Source organism: Panicum virgatum, chromosome 2K, assembly GCF_016808335.1.
Source record: "Panicum virgatum strain AP13 chromosome 2K, P.virgatum_v5, whole genome shotgun sequence".
Classification (NCBI taxonomy): domain Eukaryota; kingdom Viridiplantae; phylum Streptophyta; class Magnoliopsida; order Poales; family Poaceae; genus Panicum; species Panicum virgatum.
The window spans coordinates 52,235,683-52,253,568 of NC_053137.1; the positions used below are offsets into that span (position 1 = coordinate 52,235,683).

Sequence of the window (17,886 nt, forward strand, 5' to 3'; positions counted from 1 at the left end):
AAAGGGCGAAAAACGGTGGTGCTGCGGTCATCTTCTGGTACCACTCGCGACTAGACAAGCTGTAGTGTCCCGCCCCTCTGCCCGTGCAGATCCTGTGACAGCTCGAGATGCAAGTTATTTTTTTTTCGAAAACAAGAATGAGATGCAAGTTCTCAAGTCAACCCTCGGAGCGATGCGAGTGTGCCTTGGTTCGACTATAGACAATGTTTTCTTCCGTCACGATAAAAAAACAGCAAAAAATACACAGCACAGTAGTGTTACATGACATGACATGATATATGATCTCAAAAGAAGTATACAAAACACCACCAGGCCACACAAAGGGCCATGCAAACATAAGGCTAGAAAGCCCAGACTGAAACATCTATATCAAAATAGTACATGAAAATAAAACGGAGAAAGAGAAAACGTTTCTGGTAAAGCTTGTCTTCAAAGAAAAGCGGAATTGGGATAACTACGATTATTCCGTCGCTGTCCGGTAGGTGGGTATCAACTACATCCATGCCGGGAGGGTAGCGAGTAGCCACTGACACCATGGGCCGCTTCCGTTGTGCGAGCTGCAGGAGAGGAGATGAGGCATAACGAGTTGGGATTATCGTTCTCTCTTCCTTTTTTTTTCCCTGTTTGTCTTAGACAACCCGAAATGGGATTTGACTTTTGAGGGTACCTACACACAAACGTACGCTACTGTCAGGCATATAATGCTGAAGAATGAGTTGCGTATGGATAAAGAGAAACGATTATTGAACGCATAGCATATTTGTTAATCAAGAATGTACTCGATTGCAGAAAACGCATCATCAAAAATTCAACAAGCAAGTGCATCTTGTCAGCCATTTTGAAGTCGCAAGTTTAAAAACCCGGCAGAAGCCTAAGCGTATGCAACATTTATTTGCCTGGACAGAGAGGTTAGAGCTGAAGCCTAAACAGTTGGGTCACGCTAGCGCTGCAGCTTCATTTGCCACATCGCATAGACACCACACGGTCTAGTGATGAGCCCAGTTTGACTTTGGACCTCAAGAGACAGTAGCACGAGCACGACTGGGATCCAAAGCTTTTCGCTGGCATTGTTTTGCCGATTTATTACACCCAAACGACCGAGAAAAGAAAGTCGCGTCTTCGTTATTCGGTAATTACCCTGCAAACGAGAGGTTCGGGCGTTCGGCCGTACGATTAGCGGAAGTGGAGTATATCCCACCTGCAGAACGAAAGAGATTGTGCCCAGCGAGACCGAGGGAGCAGCAAAGGGGTCGAAAGAGCGTGCGCCGCACGAACCGAATTGTTTAGCCGGCAAGCTCTGCGCACATACGATTTTTTATGATTTCGGGAGTCAGATCCACGCCACAGGATGACACGCGCCCCGGATAGTTCTACAGATGAGGAACGCAGCAGTGGAACGAACGCAGCTTGACGGGTCGGCGCACAGACGGATATCCCCGGAACGAGCGAATAACGGGCAGTACGGAAAATGCCATCAGGAGTAGACAGAGAAAACGGACACGGTTGATTTTGTTGCGTATAGCCGCTAATTACCAAAGAATTTTGCACTTTCGCTGGGTGCTAAATCCGCTTGCTTATACAGTGGCTTGAACAGGAACGAAACTGGTTCTCAGAAGGTTAAAACTTAAAACGTGCAGGTTGCGATAAAAAGGCGCCCTTGGCCCTAAGCTGTACCTCGGGGTTGCAGATCGATGGCTAGCTATCGACGCAAAAGCAAGTTCAGTCGAGATCAAGCTCGCAGTCCACTGGTTGTTCACTATGCAGTTTCAGTGAATCAAGAAACTCGTTGCCTTAATAGAAAGGCTTGGAAAGTTGATGAAATGTTCTACAAGGCCTGAGCAGGTGATCTGGAAAGCACATTGTTGTACGATCAGGCACCTTGTTCAGTATATTCATTGTCATAAGGTTAGCGCAAGGTCAGATGGTCGGTCCTACATGGTCAATGTGTGAGTACCCCAAACGACAGCAGGGCTAGCAGAGGGCGATGTAAGTGCTGTTGTGGTTAGATGGTTTCTCATCGTGGCATGAGAAATGTCTATTTCCACTGAAAAGCATGAGAACCAAAAACGGTGTGCCACGCTGTTGAAGAATGCTTTTCGTGTTGTTTTGTTTCATTGTACCCCAAGCTTCTCGAGTATAGATATCACAAAGCCATTACATTAAAGATGTCCATACACTTACCAAATCTAATTTCTAAAGAGCTAATATTGCCTCAAGTAAGGTATGCAGTGTTTTAGCATGCCTCTGTCATACTGGGTTTACTGTAATGCTAAAACTCTCAAAAAAAGATTATGCATATATCAACATTTATGCAAGCAACCTCACAAAAAATAAGTGGTATGCAAGCAAATACTATTAAAGAAAGTGTGAAAAAATGGTTTAACTTAACATGACTTTTAACTGTCTGTTATTGCAGCTAAACGTTGCTAATCAGAAGTGATATAAACCCTTGTGTCACGTTTCAGTGTGTTTGATGTGCCTTGTGCCTAATAAGCGAACTTAACATCACCTATCGATGCTAAGCAATGGACATTTTCTGATGGTTCTGCTATATTGTCTAAAAATAACTATTTTGTATACATTCGTATTTTTAATTTTTAACTTAATAAATGCATGGTCCTTGTTGGGATTAAGATTAAGTAAACAATGATTAGCTTAACCTTGCATATAAGCAGACAGGATATATAACAACCAAAAATATCAGATGGAGTGGGGGACTTGCCTGAAGCAATAGTTAGGTCTCATGACTGATTTCCAGATTGACGCTGTATCTGAAGCAGTAGGTTTTGAGCCAACTGGAGGGTCGCCTGGTACTTCTTACTTTTATCTGCCTCATCTGGAGCTTGTGCAGTACCAGGAGCAAAATGCTGTTGTTGTCCATGAGATGATGGCTGGAGCTGGGGCAAATTTCCCATCTGATTATTTGCTGGAGGTCCAGGGTTTACTTGCCGAAGGGGAGGGGCAAGGTTGTTAGCATTGCTGGCTTGAAGGTTAGAATGGCTACCGGTGGCTAATGGACCATAGTTGCTTTGTGGCACATAATACTGCTCTGGCTGATAAAGCTGCTGGTTCAGCTGTGTGGGCAAACTGTGTCCACCTTGAGATGGTAATGTAATAGAACTGTGTGTTGGTGTAGGAATTGGTGGTGGTGGTGGTGGTGGTAGGTTCAAAGCAACTTCGGGGTTGTAAGCAGTATGCTGTGTTGAGTGCTCTGGAGCACCCACCATGTTCCCATAGTTTGTCAGATGAGTAGCTGAAGCTTGCCTGCTGAACTGCTGCCCTGGCTGCTGAAGATTAGCAATCTGCCCAAAGGATAAATTTGAAGCTGAAGATTGATTTTCAGGATTCCATGCTTTAGAAAGCATAGATGGATCATGCATCTGTGATTGTCTGTCTGTGGAGTTCATAGGCATCTGACCACTTACCAGAGTTGATGATTGCACACTTGGCATAAGCTTTGCCAGGGTAGCCATAATATCAGGCTTGACTGGAGGTTGAACTTGCGTTGCAGCTGTTTGATTTGTTGGAAACCCTGCAAGAGCTGGCTGAACTGCTTGGCCTTCATCCATCCGAGGCCTTCCAGATATTTGCCCCAAATGATGCATCGACTCCTCACGTAAAGATCCACGGTAATCAGCATCATGATGGCCATTGTCACTGGGAGAAATGATACTATACTTTCTTTGTGAAGTAGGCAGAGTTTCCCTTTCATCATAGTAAGGCTGCAGTTCTGGCCCAGTCAATTGGGGCCTGAGAGCAGCAGCAGCAGACATTTGTGGAATATGCAATACTACACCATAAAGGCGCTCTGGGCCGTCAACTTGCAATACATTTGTCAAGAAATCTGATGGTGGTACCAAAAATAAAGTAGTCCCTGCATCAACCTTTACAACCCCTGCTCGGCTTTTTGAGCCCAAGTAGCGCAAGAACTCAGTATAAGAAATAAAGTCATCTTCATTATCTGGTAAGAAAAAGACAACATCAAATCCAGTAGCATCTGCATAGTGTTTCGCCAGCATATCCAATCCCGTCCTAGCTGAACAATTAATAACGTCTGGTCTGCAAAATTTAAAAATAGCAAACTAAGATCATCAACATGCACAATCAGCTCAATAAAACAATAACATTTGTAAAGTGATGATTGGACTTACAGAGGTATATCACTGCCCTTTGTTATAGGCAAACAACGAGCACGGCAAACAGGAGATCCACCTTTGGCGATATTGCCACGCCAAAAATGCTCAAGGTATGACGTTCGATGCACTGTGCCTCGGACTCGAATAGCAGGAGTTGAACTCCCCTCGGCATGCACAGAGCTGTCACGATTGCGTAACCCAGTAGAATAAAGACTTGTGCTGCCTGCCCTTACATCATAAGGGTCAACACCAGCATCCAGCCTCATTCTTTTTGCTTCTCTTGGATCAAATGGTTCAGGTGGTGGAAGGATTCCACCTGGAGTAGGTAAACCACCATAATCCAAATGTCTTGATCTTCCTCCTCTTGGTGGATCATACCCTTGCAAAGTACCACTGCCAAGACCATGACGGCCATCACTGGAATACATTTCTGATGATCTAGGAAATCCAGAAACCGATGTTGTGTTATCTAATTTATTTGGTGCAAGCTCACTGTTTGAGAAAAGAATCTGAATCCTGGGATCATCGAAAAGATGGCCATCTAGATTCGTCTTAGCATTATAAGCTTCCACAACGCTTGCAAACTCAACAAAAGCATACTGCCTTGACTGGAAAATTTTTATCTTTGTAACCACACCAAATGCTGACATAGCTTGCTTGAGCGCCTCCTCATCAATAACTTTATACGAACCAGGAAAACCAACCCAGAGAACATTGGTAGGTTGTGCTTCTCGCGTCCGTGTTCCAGCAGAACCCTGGAAGACAAACAGACCACAATAATGAGCAACAGCTGATAAGGGAGAAAAACAACCAGCACAAAAGAGAAGAGAGCGAGCAACTATATAAATCTAAACAGAGCATACCTTTAGAGGGGCAGTGGCTCTCTTGTCACCTGGCAGCCCTGATACTCTACCATTGAAGCTGCTCGCTTCTGACCATTCCTGTACAAATCAGTAAAAATAGGTTGTCATGAGAAAATCCTGCCATAAACTTTCAGTAGAGGAAATACAAATCCAGTAGATAATGGGTACACACCGCTCTTCCCTTAGACCTCTGGAAATCGACACACAATTCTTTGCCACCTAAAGTTCTTCCATTCAAAGACCTGTGAGCAGAAATTGCATCTTCCAGTTTCTCGAAATCGACGTAAGCTGATGTCTGATCATTGGAGAATGCAACACCTTCAACTTTTCCAAACTTTTGGAACTCCTCCTCTAGCTCCTCCTTTGAAACCGACGGGCTAATGCCACCAACCCACAGATTCCTAACAGCTCTGGCCTGTAAAAACCAAATCAACAAACAAAATCCATAAGGCCTGGTGTTCTTTCCAGTTCCAGCAAAACAATGGAAATATATGACCCTCGTCAAATCCTGTATTATAACGAAATAGCTACGAAAATCCAAGTCTAACCTAACATGAACCGTGTCATTAGGCTATGCACTAAATCTTCAAAGTAAGTTAGATGCTGACTATGCATCATCCTGCATTCGTGCACAGAGAATGAATACTGCGTAAGAAATTGCACCCTACGTAAGCATCATCCCTTAGAACAAGGACCTAATCAGCCTGACTGCAAATAGATTACGGCCAGTATCCTCGACCAACACTGCCTGCTGCATACCAGCAGCTCCAGATTACAGATCAATCTCTACCATCACACATTAATTAGGCGGACCTTTCCTAGGTAGCACAGAAATCACGTCACGGAAAACACAAATCGCAGCAAAACAACGAGGGGAAATCTAGGGTGGGAAGGAGCAGATCCCAGCGTGGGGCAAAGCAAGAGAGGAATTACCGGCCGCGCGAACTCGGTGCGCATGGCGGCGCCCTTGACCTTTTCGCCCCGGGTGGCCTCGACGGCCGCGCGAGCCTCGGCGGGGGTGCGGAAGAGGATGAACGCGTAGCTGCGGGAGCCGGCTCGGGCGAGGGCGCAATCGAGCGCGCCGTGCGGCGCGAACAGCGCCATCAGGTCGCCCTCGCTCACATGGGCGGGCAGGTTGCCCACCCAGAGCGTGTTCGTCTCCAGGACCCCAGCAGCGGCGCCGCCCCCGCTGGCCACGGCGTCCTTCGGAGGGGATGCGGAGGCGGGCGCCTCCGGGGAATCCGCGGGCGGCGGCTCCGACGACATCGCAGGCGCGGCGGGGCGGGGAGGGAGGGGAAGGAGATCGCGTGAACCCTAGGAGAGGATGGGGAATTTTGGGTTCGGTTTTCAGGCGAGGCGAGAGCGGCCTTCGGGCCTGGGCTATGGACGGCGGGTCGGGTGATTGGGTCGTACTTATGGATCGGGTCGCGTCTGTGTTCCAGTCGGACCAGGTTCGCCAACTTTCCCGCGCCGCACCTGGGTCTGGGTACAGGTGCTCGTGTGCTGTACAGGTGACTGCTCCCACCATGGTCCTACTCCCTCCGGTTTCAAATCATAAATCGTTTGATATTTTTGACATCAAATTTAATAACTTATTTTTTAAAAAAAATTGTGCAAATATAATTAAATTTAAGCTATTCTTAAAAAAAAAGTTGTATTGATAAAGGAGGTCACAGTAAAAGAAGTGATATTTTGCATAAATTTTTGAATAAAACGAGTTATCAAATTTAGAATAAAAAATCAAATAACCTATAATTTGAAACGGATGGAGTAAAATACAAATCCCAAAATATAAGTTATTATAGAAATTCTAGAACAACAAGAAGGTGAAGTGATCATATTTATCTCTATTTATTATCTATACTTAGCACTAATTAATTTATGCATGCACATTCACTTTTCTAAATAGGGTAAAATAATTTAGTTTTTAGACAAATTTTAAATTCTAAAGTGACTTATCTTTTGAAATGGAGGGAGTAGATATTTGTAAATGTCTCCTGCACTTTTTTGAATGGAAAATGTCTTGTGCACTTGTGTCCTGTATATAGCCATATACTCAAACCCTTGATATGCGTCACTCGAGAACCGTGTATCGCTCACAAACACAACTCCCAAGCGATACATGCCACTCTATTCTGCCGGCAACCAGCATACATGCCACTCTATTCTGCTGGTAACCAACAGCAATATTTTTTTCTCACATCAAATCAACACCAGCCACTAGTCACTAGCCAGCTAGCAGCATTTTTCTCTCACAGCAAATCTAAATGTACATGAACACTACCCCTATGAGCATTTTTGAAGACTGAGCCGATAAATCCTCAAAATTTATAACGTCACCTAGCTCTGAAAACACAATGCTGTTAAATCCTAGAAAATTCGTTTCCATATAGAGCCGAACCCAAAACCTAATGTGCTACTGAGACTCTTGTAACCGCTAAGCTACATGCCCTTTCGCGACTCAGCTAGTTGTTTTGTTTTTTTTTTTTTGAAAAACACAGCAGCTAATCAACATTGTGAAATCTCATAACAAATTAACAAATGGAGCGACGTTTGCACCACCCATAAACTTTGCATTGCATCTTGCTGCATGTCAACTCACCAATTCTAACACAGCAGTAAGCAAATTCGGGTAAATTGTAACACGTTAGCATAAAAGAACTAAGGCCTTTTTACAGACAAACGCAATGGCAGCAACACCTTCAAAGAGTATGTGAAATGTGTTCTAGCAACAAAGCATAACTAGGTCATGGACTCATGGTCATGGATGTCTCCTCTAGGATATATATGTCTTCAAAGAAGCCGGCAAACGATCGACTACTCTGTCCATTAGCCACTTGATTTTGACAGAAGCATTTGACACCAAGCTGTCAATTTCTTCCTCGCATTGTTCGTAGACAATGAAGACGATGAACAAGGATGCCAATACTGCATACAGAAGAAGACAGTCAGATGATAAATTTGTCCTACGGCAGTAAATGTACAATTGAGTACAACTTAGTACGTAGCAAAATATCACTTACCAAGACCCATCAGCACTCTGAATTGAAAGTTCAACAATAGCTTGACACTGTACAAAAATGCAAATACCTGCAACACAGAAGAAACTGTGGGTTAATCATTTATAAAACATTTTTTTGTCACAACTATACCATTCTTACACCAATAGCTACATTTTCCCTGGCATTTATGGATCAGTTATTGATTTGCAGTGAATTTCTTCAATAAACCATATCCTTTGGTCAAGGAAACCTGTCGCTATTTTGTGGATCATTCTAAACACCACTAGTCAAGAAGGATTATTTAAAAAGGGTGAGTTATTAACTGACTGAGATGGAATAAATGATTGCTTCTAACAATAACTAGACTGAGTAGCTTACAAACATTAACCAAACATGATGAAAAAAAACAGTGAATTATAGATACATGAAGGCAGTTTACCCCAGAAATATCACTTTTGGCTCAACAGAAGCCAAACAATATATCCATCTAACCAATGCCTTAGATCACTTAACATGACTGCACATACATCTGTTTTACCCAAAAAAAAATGCAGAAACATCTAGAATGTAAAAGTTTGCATATATTAAAATTTGTTTAAAACAACTGAACCTAATCCCATAACTATCAGAAAAATAAAAGACGGTTTATGAATATGCTTGACATAGACCACTGATAGCAAACACCAAAGTAGATCAAATTCAAATGCCAAATGTGGACTCAAGGAGCCCAAACTTAACAGTTAGTACCTATAGTAAAATGACACATAAGATTGGGTATTCTAATGAAATAAAGCTTCCATGAGTCAATTCTCAATAAAGCTGAACACCAACCTTTAAAAGGGTACTCCAGTCTTCACCTTCTGCTAGAACCCTCAGTTTATGAATGCTTCCATTCCATGCATAAGCCAGGCACATAAGTGAATTCCTCAATGCTGAGTGTGATAATTCAAAATGATCAGAGGTAACCTTCTCAATTGTAAAACCAAAGCTGCAATAGGAGCTCAAATTCAGTACTCAACCATAATACACTGTAGAATTCTTCTGAGTGAAGTAAGGAACACCCACATTAGATTAGTCTACTCAAAAGATAGCTGAACAACCAAAATACGTACACTTGTGAAGGCAGTACACCATGGATGAAAAGAGCAAGGGAAATCACTAGAAGAAATTTGGCAGCCGACGAGACAAAAGTTCTGTCTGAAAGCAGGAACCAGTAGAAAAGCAGGAACAATACTGTCACAAATGAAAAGGTTCTCTTTTCATCCCTCCAAAGAAGAATATCAGCAGCTGCAGTAGAAAAGTTACATGTCAACAGGGAAAGAAGATATATATATATATATATATATATCACTATGTAACGAACAATGAAAAGTATTCTACACAGCTGCATAAAAAAAAAGGTATCCAAGGCTCTTGTTCATTCAGTTTGGTGGAAAGCTGAAAAATATGAGAGATATTTTTTTTCTAAAGAAGAGGGATTGTGTCACCTGTTCCACTTCCTAGCAGCTTATCTGCCTTCGATGGTCCACAGGAGCGTTGCTTCCTTGAGAAGCCCAAATTATCTGATAATTCTGAAAATGACCCCACAGTTCTCATAATTCCATCCTGATACATGTTAAACATTAGAATATATTAGCTATCAACATCTCCATTGCAAGAAACAAAAAGTCTTTGTAGAGGTCTCATGTCCTTTTATGAGAAATATATCAAGCAATACAGGTGGGGAGTACCACAAATGATCAAAGGAAGCGTATGTAATTGCAATACAGCATGGTAAGAAAACAAGCTCACCTCCAATGATACAATTGGGTAGCACCCAAGTAATTTTCTAGCTTTTGAAGTGTTAAAAATTCTTGTGCGTGACAAGAAGTATATTGTATCTGGATGCAGAAGAGGAGTTGAAAACATTTGAAAACCAAGCCTGTGATGAATCATATTGGAGAACAAGGACACAAACAATAACATCTTGGCAGGAAGATTAATCCTGGGCCTAAATGGATGAGAAACCATAGCACATGTTAACTTCACGATGACTTCAAAGAGTATAGAGGGGCCAAGAGGGAGGGAGAAATACCTCTGAAAACCCATAGCTTCAATTATGCAGTTCATAAACTCCCATGTTTCCATAGGTTCACCATTGGTAACAAAAAAAGGCTGTAAAAGTACGGTGCACAGAATTAGCTGTAAAGGTAATATTGTGGAGGCATTGCCCTTTATCTATAAAAACGTACCTTCCCAGCAACAGAAGCTGCATTTGTACACAAGGCTTGCTCAGCACAAATATTGGCATGGGCCACATTTTCCACACAGGTAAAGTCAGACATGTTACCGCCACCACCTATTACAAACTGAAAGGAACTGCATAAGAAAGCCATTATTTCATAGATCAAAGAGGCTTGCGGAAAGTTTGCAGTTCATGTTTTATAATAGCAAATCCCAGATTGGAGTTGTGGAAACGGCAAATATGCATTTTTCTCTCCAGAAGATGCAGCGGAAGCAACTGCGTCAGCTAAAAGGATCCTAAAAATTGAAAAGAAAAAGTAAATAGAAATCCACATCGCATATCCCACACATAAACCAAGACTGCTCTAGGTCCATTACAATTGCCAAAGATTACAGCTACTGATATCATCTGCTTAAGTGACCCATTTACTAAGAGATGTTAGCCAGAACCAACTGGGAGAGTAATGTTAATTCTAGCAGATCCATTAATTCAAATGGCAACCAAGAATTCATGATCTGAAATCACTACTGATCAACGAAACGGAAAAATTCTAGAAGAATTACCACCAACCTACGAACTCTGTACGTGCTTTCTAGCATGCTCTTGTAACCGCAGAAATGCAATATGAATTGTAACATAATTCTTGATCACATATTGGGATGGTAAATTATAGGTTTCTACAGCAAAGCTCTATGTATATTCAACAAATTACCAATTATGGCACATAAAACTACATGCTATAAATAACACGTACTGCATCCATGCAGTTTAGCTCCACTCGGTTCATTAGCCATGCTACACGCAAAACAGAATCTTAATCGATTTCAATTACATGTAGTTCTTCCACAACGAAATAGAGGTGCCAAAATCTGAATTGTGGAGACAGGAAGAACATAAACCAGTAGTTTTCAGTTTGGAATACCTTGCCCAAGGGAGACCTTGCATATCCAGCAACAAACCGCACCAGGCTCGAATCGCCAGGCCCGAACAGATTGCTTGGGCGCAGCACGCACGTCCGCACCCCGTCCGCACTCAGCACCATCATCTCCACCTGCGCCCTCAGCTCGCTCACTGCGTTCCCAAACTGCGCCCACAAGCAAAAACCAAGCACCCATCACTCCACGACACCTCCTCCAAAACCAAGGATCCCAAAACCGATCGGATCACGCCGAGGAAATGCAATGTCGCGAGTCAGCACACCTTGTCAGGGTAGGACACGGAGTCCTCGTCGGCATTGACTACATCCCGGGGGCCGGCGGCCACCACGTCGGCCGAGCCGGTGTACACAACCCTCCCCACGCCGGCCGCGCGGCAGGCCGCGAGGAGCCGCCTCGTGCCCTCGGCAGCGAGGCGGTGGAGGGAGAGGAAGGACCCGTCGCTCCCGGGGGCGGCTGCCGTCGTCGCGTCCACATGGAAGACGGCCGCGGCGCCGGCGAGCGCGGAGGCGAGTCGCGCGGGGTCGGAGAGGTCGACGGCGTGGTGGCGGACTAGGGGGGAGGCCGGCGGTGGGGGAGGGGAAGGGGAAGGGTCGAGGACGGCGACGGCCGACCAGCGGCCGGAGGCGGCGAGCGCGGCGGCGAGGTGGCGGCCGAGGAGGGTGGAGCGGCCGAAGGTAACGGCGCAGGCGGGCTTGCCCGTGGTCGGGCCGGCCTCGGCGGTCGCCATCGCTGGTGGGGTGGGAGTGGGGTGGGGGACGGAGGTGGGGGATACAGCGCCGCGAAATGGGGAGGGGCACAAGGGGTTATCAGCTGATTTTGTTTTGTCCTGAAATTAACTTTCGCCCTGTTTATGTTTAGTTACCACACCATGAACCCCGTAAATACAAAAAAAACATCACATCGAATGTTTCGACACATGCATAGAGTACTAAATAAAATCTATTTATAAAAATTTTTGCATGGATGGGCTGTAAATCGCGAGACGAATCTAATGAGCCTACTTAAGCCATGATTTGCAACATTGATGCTACAGTATCTATTCGCTAATTATTAATTAATCATAGATTAATTAGCATCATTAGATTCGTCTCGCGATTTACAACCCATCTGTGCAAAAAAATTTGTAAATAGACTTCATTTAATACTTCAAATTAGCAAGATTCCATTGCAAAATTTTTTTGCAAACCATCTAAACACGGCCTTTATTTGCTTGCCACTGTGAAAAAACTGGAGCATGCCTGGAGTACATCAGGCTGGAACCCGTCTGGAGCCTGGACTTGTGCTTCACCAACAGCTCATGGAATCAAGCTTTCTTTCGACAACCAAAGAGTAATCTGCCTCGTGCTTTCAGCGAAAACAATTGCTAAGCTGATGCAACTTTTGGCTGGTTCGGGGATGAACTGTCAATTAGACAATTTGGTCGTCGGCGAAAAGCTTTCATACTACAGGCCAAGAGTTAAGCGACGGAAACACATCGAGCGGCTTGTGTTATGCTTCCTCTTTCAGCGACGCATCACATCGAGAAAGGTTGATGACTGATCACCACTATCTATCAAAACGTGACGTAAACTCCAAGCTTGGCATTCACGCCATCAAGCAAAGGACACAGTATAAAACAGCCGAGAAGTTCAGTACCAAGCATTGCAATGGGAACTCGAACCCATGTGGCTTCAAAGATACATACTGGATTCATGCAATGTCACATCGTCAGTACATTCAGCGAGTAATCACCATTGCCAAACAGACCATCAAGGCAACACAAACACAGCAAAGTTAATAATGTATTGAACTGCAAGAATTGAAATTAACTATCGAACAACTAACTCACATTTTTTTACAGCGTAGATGATAGCAGAACATGTTTATTTGTAGTAGACAAAAAAAAAATCACTGGCTGCTATAGACAAGCACTGCCAAGCTACATACACTCAGACACAATTTTGCCGAAGCATTTCAAAATCTAAGCCCAAACTTATATACCTTTCTTTCCTACATTTCTTGTGTCTCGGGTGTTTCTTTGTCCGAACTTTAACAAGATAGTTGGCCATGTCACAAGAATTTCCTTTTGTTAGTCAGAAGTTATCTTTTGTTCGACGGACAACTTCAAGTACACGGTCTTCATCGAAATGATCCGGAATGGACAGAGTTCTCTTAATTTCTGGATTGGAGGTCCGCAGGAAAGGATTGCACCGCTTCTCTCTCCCAATTGTTGTTGGCACCTGGTAAACATGAAACTTGGATTAAAGTCAGGGAAGAGGTGGAAATATGGTCCACCGTCCACTTGTGTATCATTCAGTAATCCCATCAATGTAATATTGTACGCATCATGCTTTCAGAAATGTACACAAGAAAGAAGGAATCAAGGAATTCTTAAGTATCCGAAGCAATAAATGTATAATATCATGTTTAAGAAGTACTAGATTATCAAATGAAGACTAGGAATAAGCGATATTACCGTGGGTATATTCTTATTGCGCAACTCAGCTACATTTGCAGCATATTCCTGTAATTCTTTATTTCCTGGTTCTACACTCAGGGCAAATTTTGAATTACTCTGCATAGAGGAATATTATGGATTAAATAGCGGGTCAATGCAGGAATTTCTTGACCTGAAATGAAGAATTACTGACCAAAGTATATTCATGTCCACAGTATACTTTCGTCTCATCAGGCAAAGCTATAATTTTCTGAAGTGAGGAATACATCTGCAGTAAGATAAGGATAAGATGGTCACATAAATCTATGCAAAAGGAAAATGCACTGAGCCATTGATGATCAACAAAACTACCAAGAGTTCACAACCTTATAAATTCATATTAAATGATTGAAATCTGACATCTCAGTAGTTAGATTTGATCACAACCATCCCCAATTGATGTTCAAATAAATGTAAGTACAGTACTGAGCATAACGTGCGAAGGACTCAGTGATTCAAGTTCATAGACCTTTCTTAACCTTTCAGGTCCGTATAATGTATTTTACTTGCTCATTGTTTACAGGTTTTAATAGTTGCAGTTAAGATATAATTAAAATCATACTGAAAAAATGATGAGCTCCAACAATATGTGCATTGGTCGCAATTACAACAGAACTAGCTTGTTACTAAGTCCAGTAGAAAGCATGAACCACACATACCAGAATTTTACATATCTTACTACAATATACATGATTATGGAAGCATTTGCTAGACAGTAAAAACAAACCTGCTGTGGAGTCCCTTCAAAAAGCTTTCCGCATGATAGACTGAACAAAGTGTCACCTGTAAATATGGCTCCAGAACCAGCAAAATAATAGCACACATGACCTGATAGAAATACATGGATAGTCAACAGAGTGAAAGAAATTGCATTAGTAACTTCTTTAGCCAAAAAAAGAAGCATAAGATGTATATTGTCTGTTTGCTTTTTTCTAAGAAATACGAGCCTCGATTGCTACGGACATGTTTTGTAACAATCATTGGCTGTCTGCAACAACTTACATATTTTAACTTAGCAACAAGAGAAAAGTAGTGTTTAGAACAACTTATACATTTTCAAAGAAGCGCGGGGGGGGGGGGGGGGGGGGGGGATCCCTCAGCTTCCATGAACTGAACCACATTTTTCTCCTAATGTTAATGCAAAATATATCTCCCATGCAATATGAAGGCACTCATGTTTCATTTTTCATATTTCATTAGTTTTCCCTTTTTTGCTGGTGCCTTATATAAGTTTATCCTTTCACTTACCCCAAATTACTTGGGAGTAAAAGGCTTTGTTGTTGTTGATGTAATGAGAAGCTTAGCTTTGTGTACATTGCAGGAGTTACACTTAAAACATTCAAAATGAACAAAAGAGCAAACATAGATCAGTTAGAAGAAATCTCTAATTAAAAACCTGATGTATGCCCAGGAGTTTCCAGTACAAGAACCTGATGACCAGCAAACATCCATGTGTCACCCTCCTTAAGACTGATGTCAATGCCAGGAATTCTATCCCTGTCCTTTTCAGAACCAATAACCTAATTCAAAATTGTTTATGATTATTAGAAGATGAAAGCAGATGACATATCTATCAACACTTCACATTACGTATTTGACTACTCGAGGAACAACCATTATTATCTGCTGGATTATAAACTTCAGCTACCTTGAAAATTATCAACCAGCCTGAATTTTTTTCTCAAATAATCAGCTTGAATTTTACAGATACATTACTGATATTATAATGGATGGCAATATAAGAACGTCATTGTATGCTCATCCTTGAGAATAGACCTATAGGATTTAGTTCAGCAGCTCATAACAATACATTTTGATTGTGCCATGCCACTGTCTCAGAGTTGCTAAACAATGGAAGAAAAGAATAGAAGAAATGAAAGAGCCCAAAATTTATACCTTTGCACCATATTTTGCCTTCAGTTCCAAGTTCCCACCTGTATGGTCATAGTGATGATGGGTATTCAGTATATAGGTCAAGTTCTGATTTCTCTTTTCCAATGCATTTATAATAGGCATAGCCTCAGAAGGGTCCACCACTCCAACTGTTCCAGTATCAACATCATGCAGGATATATGCATAGTTATCTTGAAGGCATGGTACCTGCACAGAAACAACAATAGTTGCTGATGAATACTTAGGGACGCTCAGTAATATGATTGAAGTACAAGAAATCTACAGGTAGCTGGAAGAGCAATATGTAAAGAGAAACAAACTTGTACTAAAAACTGATAACTAAGTCTTTTGGAAAATGAATTGTTTGTCATTCTTTTATAGTTTTTTGTATTTGTAACAATGCATGCAATTTCTTTCTATATTATGAAGGGTAGCCAGTCTGTGTGGAAGAAGCTATGACCAAATGATTTGCACACTATGCGGCCCACCAATGTATGCTTGACAATGTCAGTCATAAAGATGCATTCTAAGGTACCTAGTCCATATCACCGTGGTTAGGTAGAGGATAGATGAAAAGCCAAGCATGAGTAAAGGAATAAATGATGGAATGGAAAAAGAATAAGAGAGACTTCAGTTCATGAATAAGAGCTCTTTCCTGAATCCTGATACAAATGGCATTATGACATTGTGTTTCTTCCTACAAAGAAATGGCATCCAATCCAAAGAGAAACATAAAAACTAGTTTCAAAAGTCATCAAAATGACTGTTTTGACTGCTGATTTCTCTCCTGCAGAGCACTACTATTTCAATAAAGCAACGAGGCACTTACATTGATAAGTGTTATGCAAATATCAGCAACGTTAAGTCTGAAATAACAGCTCATTTGTTGGGTACGCATAGGAGCACTTACAAGCTCAATTTGAAGGGATGATGAGACGCTGGTCATGTTGCAGAGGAACCGCCCTGCGCCAAACACCCGCCACACTCCGTGCAGCGTCCTCAGCGGCATGACCAACAGGGAGCCGATTCCGTACAGCAGCGGCTTCCCGAGCCATTGCTTCCGCACGCTCGGCAGCAAGGACGGCTGCCCCCTCATCTGCAAAACAGCAGAACCAGACCAAAATTTCTCACAACTGAGAACTCGCGGAGAACTACAGACGCAGCGAAGCTACGGCGGCTAAACACTAATCCCACCTCCATACCGCGCAAATCCACACAAAAATAGCTAGAGCCAAAGCTTCAAAGGAAACAACTACAGAAGACGATAAACGACTGGGCGCATTCCGCGATTACGCGGGAAGCCAGGGGCCGGCGTGCGAAACAGCCAAGTTCCGTTGGCTGCAACCGAGGCAGTTGCAGTCCGCGGCAACGCGCGCCCACGGAAACCCCGACCACCCCAGATCCGAACCCCCGCCGAGGACCACCGCGGAAAAGGAAGAGGGATAGAGAGATAGAGAGAGGGGCGACCGTGGGGGCGGCGGAGGAGGAGGAGCAGCGCGGGAGGGAGGAGGCCACGATCGAGCACGCCTTCGACAGCATCCTCATCATCCCCGCTCCCTCCCTCCCCCTTCCCGTGCCCGCGGGGCGCTGCCGGCTTCCGAGGAGACGAGGCGATACGTGGCGTGGGGAGCGAGGAGAGAGACAGAGGAGAGGAGGGGCGGGGTGGGACGGCACGGCGAGGAGAGGAGAGTAGTGGGAACGGAGGCAGAGGGGGTTGGCCGGCTGTGATGGCGCTGGCTCGCCCGCGCCGGGCCCACACGGGCACCCGGGCCCGCTTCGATCCGGACGGTCCGTGGGCTCATCGACGGCGGCGGCGGCGGCGGCGGGCGGGGCGCCAAGCGGTGCGTGGCGTGGGGCCGACGTCAGGCGCCCGTGATCGTTCCTCGGTTGGGACAGTTGGACCGAGCCGCGTGTTCTCCAAGGGCGCCGTGCCACAACTTTTTAGACGGGGGGAATTGTGTGCGCCTGGTGGCCAAGTGCCGCCGCCTCGCGCTCGCAACCAAGCCAAGGAATTTTTTTTTTGCCCACACGAGTTTGCGGCGATTCGCTTCGAATTTCCTACGCGCAAAAGCTCTGGTGGACTCGGTCTTTTCGTCTTCAGGATGCTCCGTGCTCCCATATGGCCCCATACCGTACACACACACACACACATTTTTTTTGGTGCTCTTTTGGTAATGAAAAATTACGAATGCCCTGCCACGGTGACTAGAGGTGTGAAGCTTGACCTCGTTTAATACTTCGCTGGGCTCGAATTATCAACGGTACCGCAGAGTTAAGTGAGCATGTTCCGTGCGATTGTGCGAAGTGGCTGACACTTGGCGTGCTCGGATCAGCACGTGACAGAACTAAGAGAC

The 17,886-nt window shown here is 43.9% G+C and overlaps 3 protein-coding genes across 4 annotated transcripts; all 3 read right to left on the bottom strand.

The window, feature by feature from the left end:
- Positions 1 to 222: 222 nt before the first annotated feature.
- LOC120684058 (flowering time control protein FPA-like) lies at positions 223 to 6,382 on the bottom strand. 2 transcript variants are annotated; one of them, XM_039966166.1, is made up of 7 exons: positions 5,933 to 6,380; positions 5,172 to 5,414; positions 5,000 to 5,077; positions 4,152 to 4,891; positions 3,426 to 4,059; positions 2,723 to 3,302; positions 223 to 667 (listed from the first exon to the last, which is right to left on the bottom strand). In XM_039966166.1, the coding sequence occupies exons 1-6, from the start codon at positions 6,263 to 6,265 to the stop codon at positions 2,742 to 2,744; spliced, it is 2,589 nt and encodes an 862-aa protein (XP_039822100.1). In that variant the 5' UTR covers positions 6,266 to 6,380; the 3' UTR covers positions 223 to 667; positions 2,723 to 2,741. The 2 variants fall into 2 exon arrangements, with proteins under 2 accessions (XP_039822100.1, XP_039822092.1); XM_039966158.1 differs by having other exon boundaries at positions 2,723 to 4,059; positions 5,933 to 6,382.
- A 1,151-nt stretch (positions 6,383 to 7,533) lies between these two features.
- Positions 7,534 to 11,928, bottom strand: LOC120684071 (3beta-hydroxysteroid-dehydrogenase/decarboxylase-like). The gene is made up of 10 exons (XM_039966175.1): positions 11,426 to 11,928; positions 11,148 to 11,309; positions 10,233 to 10,349; positions 10,076 to 10,155; positions 9,793 to 9,991; positions 9,489 to 9,606; positions 9,114 to 9,288; positions 8,833 to 8,989; positions 8,023 to 8,089; positions 7,534 to 7,927 (listed from the first exon to the last, which is right to left on the bottom strand). The coding sequence occupies exons 1-10, from the start codon at positions 11,888 to 11,890 to the stop codon at positions 7,776 to 7,778; spliced, it is 1,692 nt and encodes a 563-aa protein (XP_039822109.1). The 5' UTR covers positions 11,891 to 11,928; the 3' UTR covers positions 7,534 to 7,775.
- A 994-nt stretch (positions 11,929 to 12,922) lies between these two features.
- On the bottom strand, positions 12,923 to 17,222 carry LOC120684123 (probable hydroxyacylglutathione hydrolase 2, chloroplastic). Its single transcript, XM_039966179.1, has 8 exons — positions 17,000 to 17,222; positions 16,443 to 16,628; positions 15,536 to 15,739; positions 15,036 to 15,159; positions 14,367 to 14,467; positions 13,794 to 13,868; positions 13,619 to 13,717; positions 12,923 to 13,382 (listed from the first exon to the last, which is right to left on the bottom strand). The coding sequence occupies exons 1-8, from the start codon at positions 17,078 to 17,080 to the stop codon at positions 13,236 to 13,238; spliced, it is 1,017 nt and encodes a 338-aa protein (XP_039822113.1). The 5' UTR covers positions 17,081 to 17,222; the 3' UTR covers positions 12,923 to 13,235.
- Between the last annotated feature and the right edge of the window lie 664 nt (positions 17,223 to 17,886).

Coding starts and splice junctions, on each gene's coding strand:
- LOC120684123 (XM_039966179.1), bottom strand. CDS start 17,080: ATGATGAGGATGCTGTCGAAGGCGTGCTCGATCGTGGCCTCCTCCCTC. Junction 16,629..16,999: donor CCTCCTCCGCCGCCCCCACG/GTCGCCCCTCTC, acceptor GCTGTTTTGCAG/ATGAGGGGGCAGCCGTCCTT. Junction 13,869..14,366: donor TTGAAGGGACTCCACAGCAG/GTTTGTTTTTAC, acceptor ATCTTACTGCAG/ATGTATTCCTCACTTCAGAA.
- LOC120684058 (XM_039966158.1), bottom strand. CDS start 6,265: ATGTCGTCGGAGCCGCCGCCCGCGGATTCCCCGGAGGCGCCCGCCTCC. Junction 5,415..5,932: donor GCACCGAGTTCGCGCGGCCG/GTAATTCCTCTC, acceptor TGGTTTTTACAG/GCCAGAGCTGTTAGGAATCT. Junction 4,892..4,999: donor GAGCCACTGCCCCTCTAAAG/GTATGCTCTGTT, acceptor TTTGTCTTCCAG/GGTTCTGCTGGAACACGGAC.
- LOC120684071 (XM_039966175.1), bottom strand. CDS start 11,890: ATGGCGACCGCCGAGGCCGGCCCGACCACGGGCAAGCCCGCCTGCGCC. Junction 9,289..9,488: donor GCTGCTAGGAAGTGGAACAG/GTGACACAATCC, acceptor TTTCTACTGCAG/CTGCTGATATTCTTCTTTGG. Junction 8,090..8,832: donor ACTGGAGTACCCTTTTAAAG/GTTGGTGTTCAG, acceptor TCTGTGTTGCAG/GTATTTGCATTTTTGTACAG.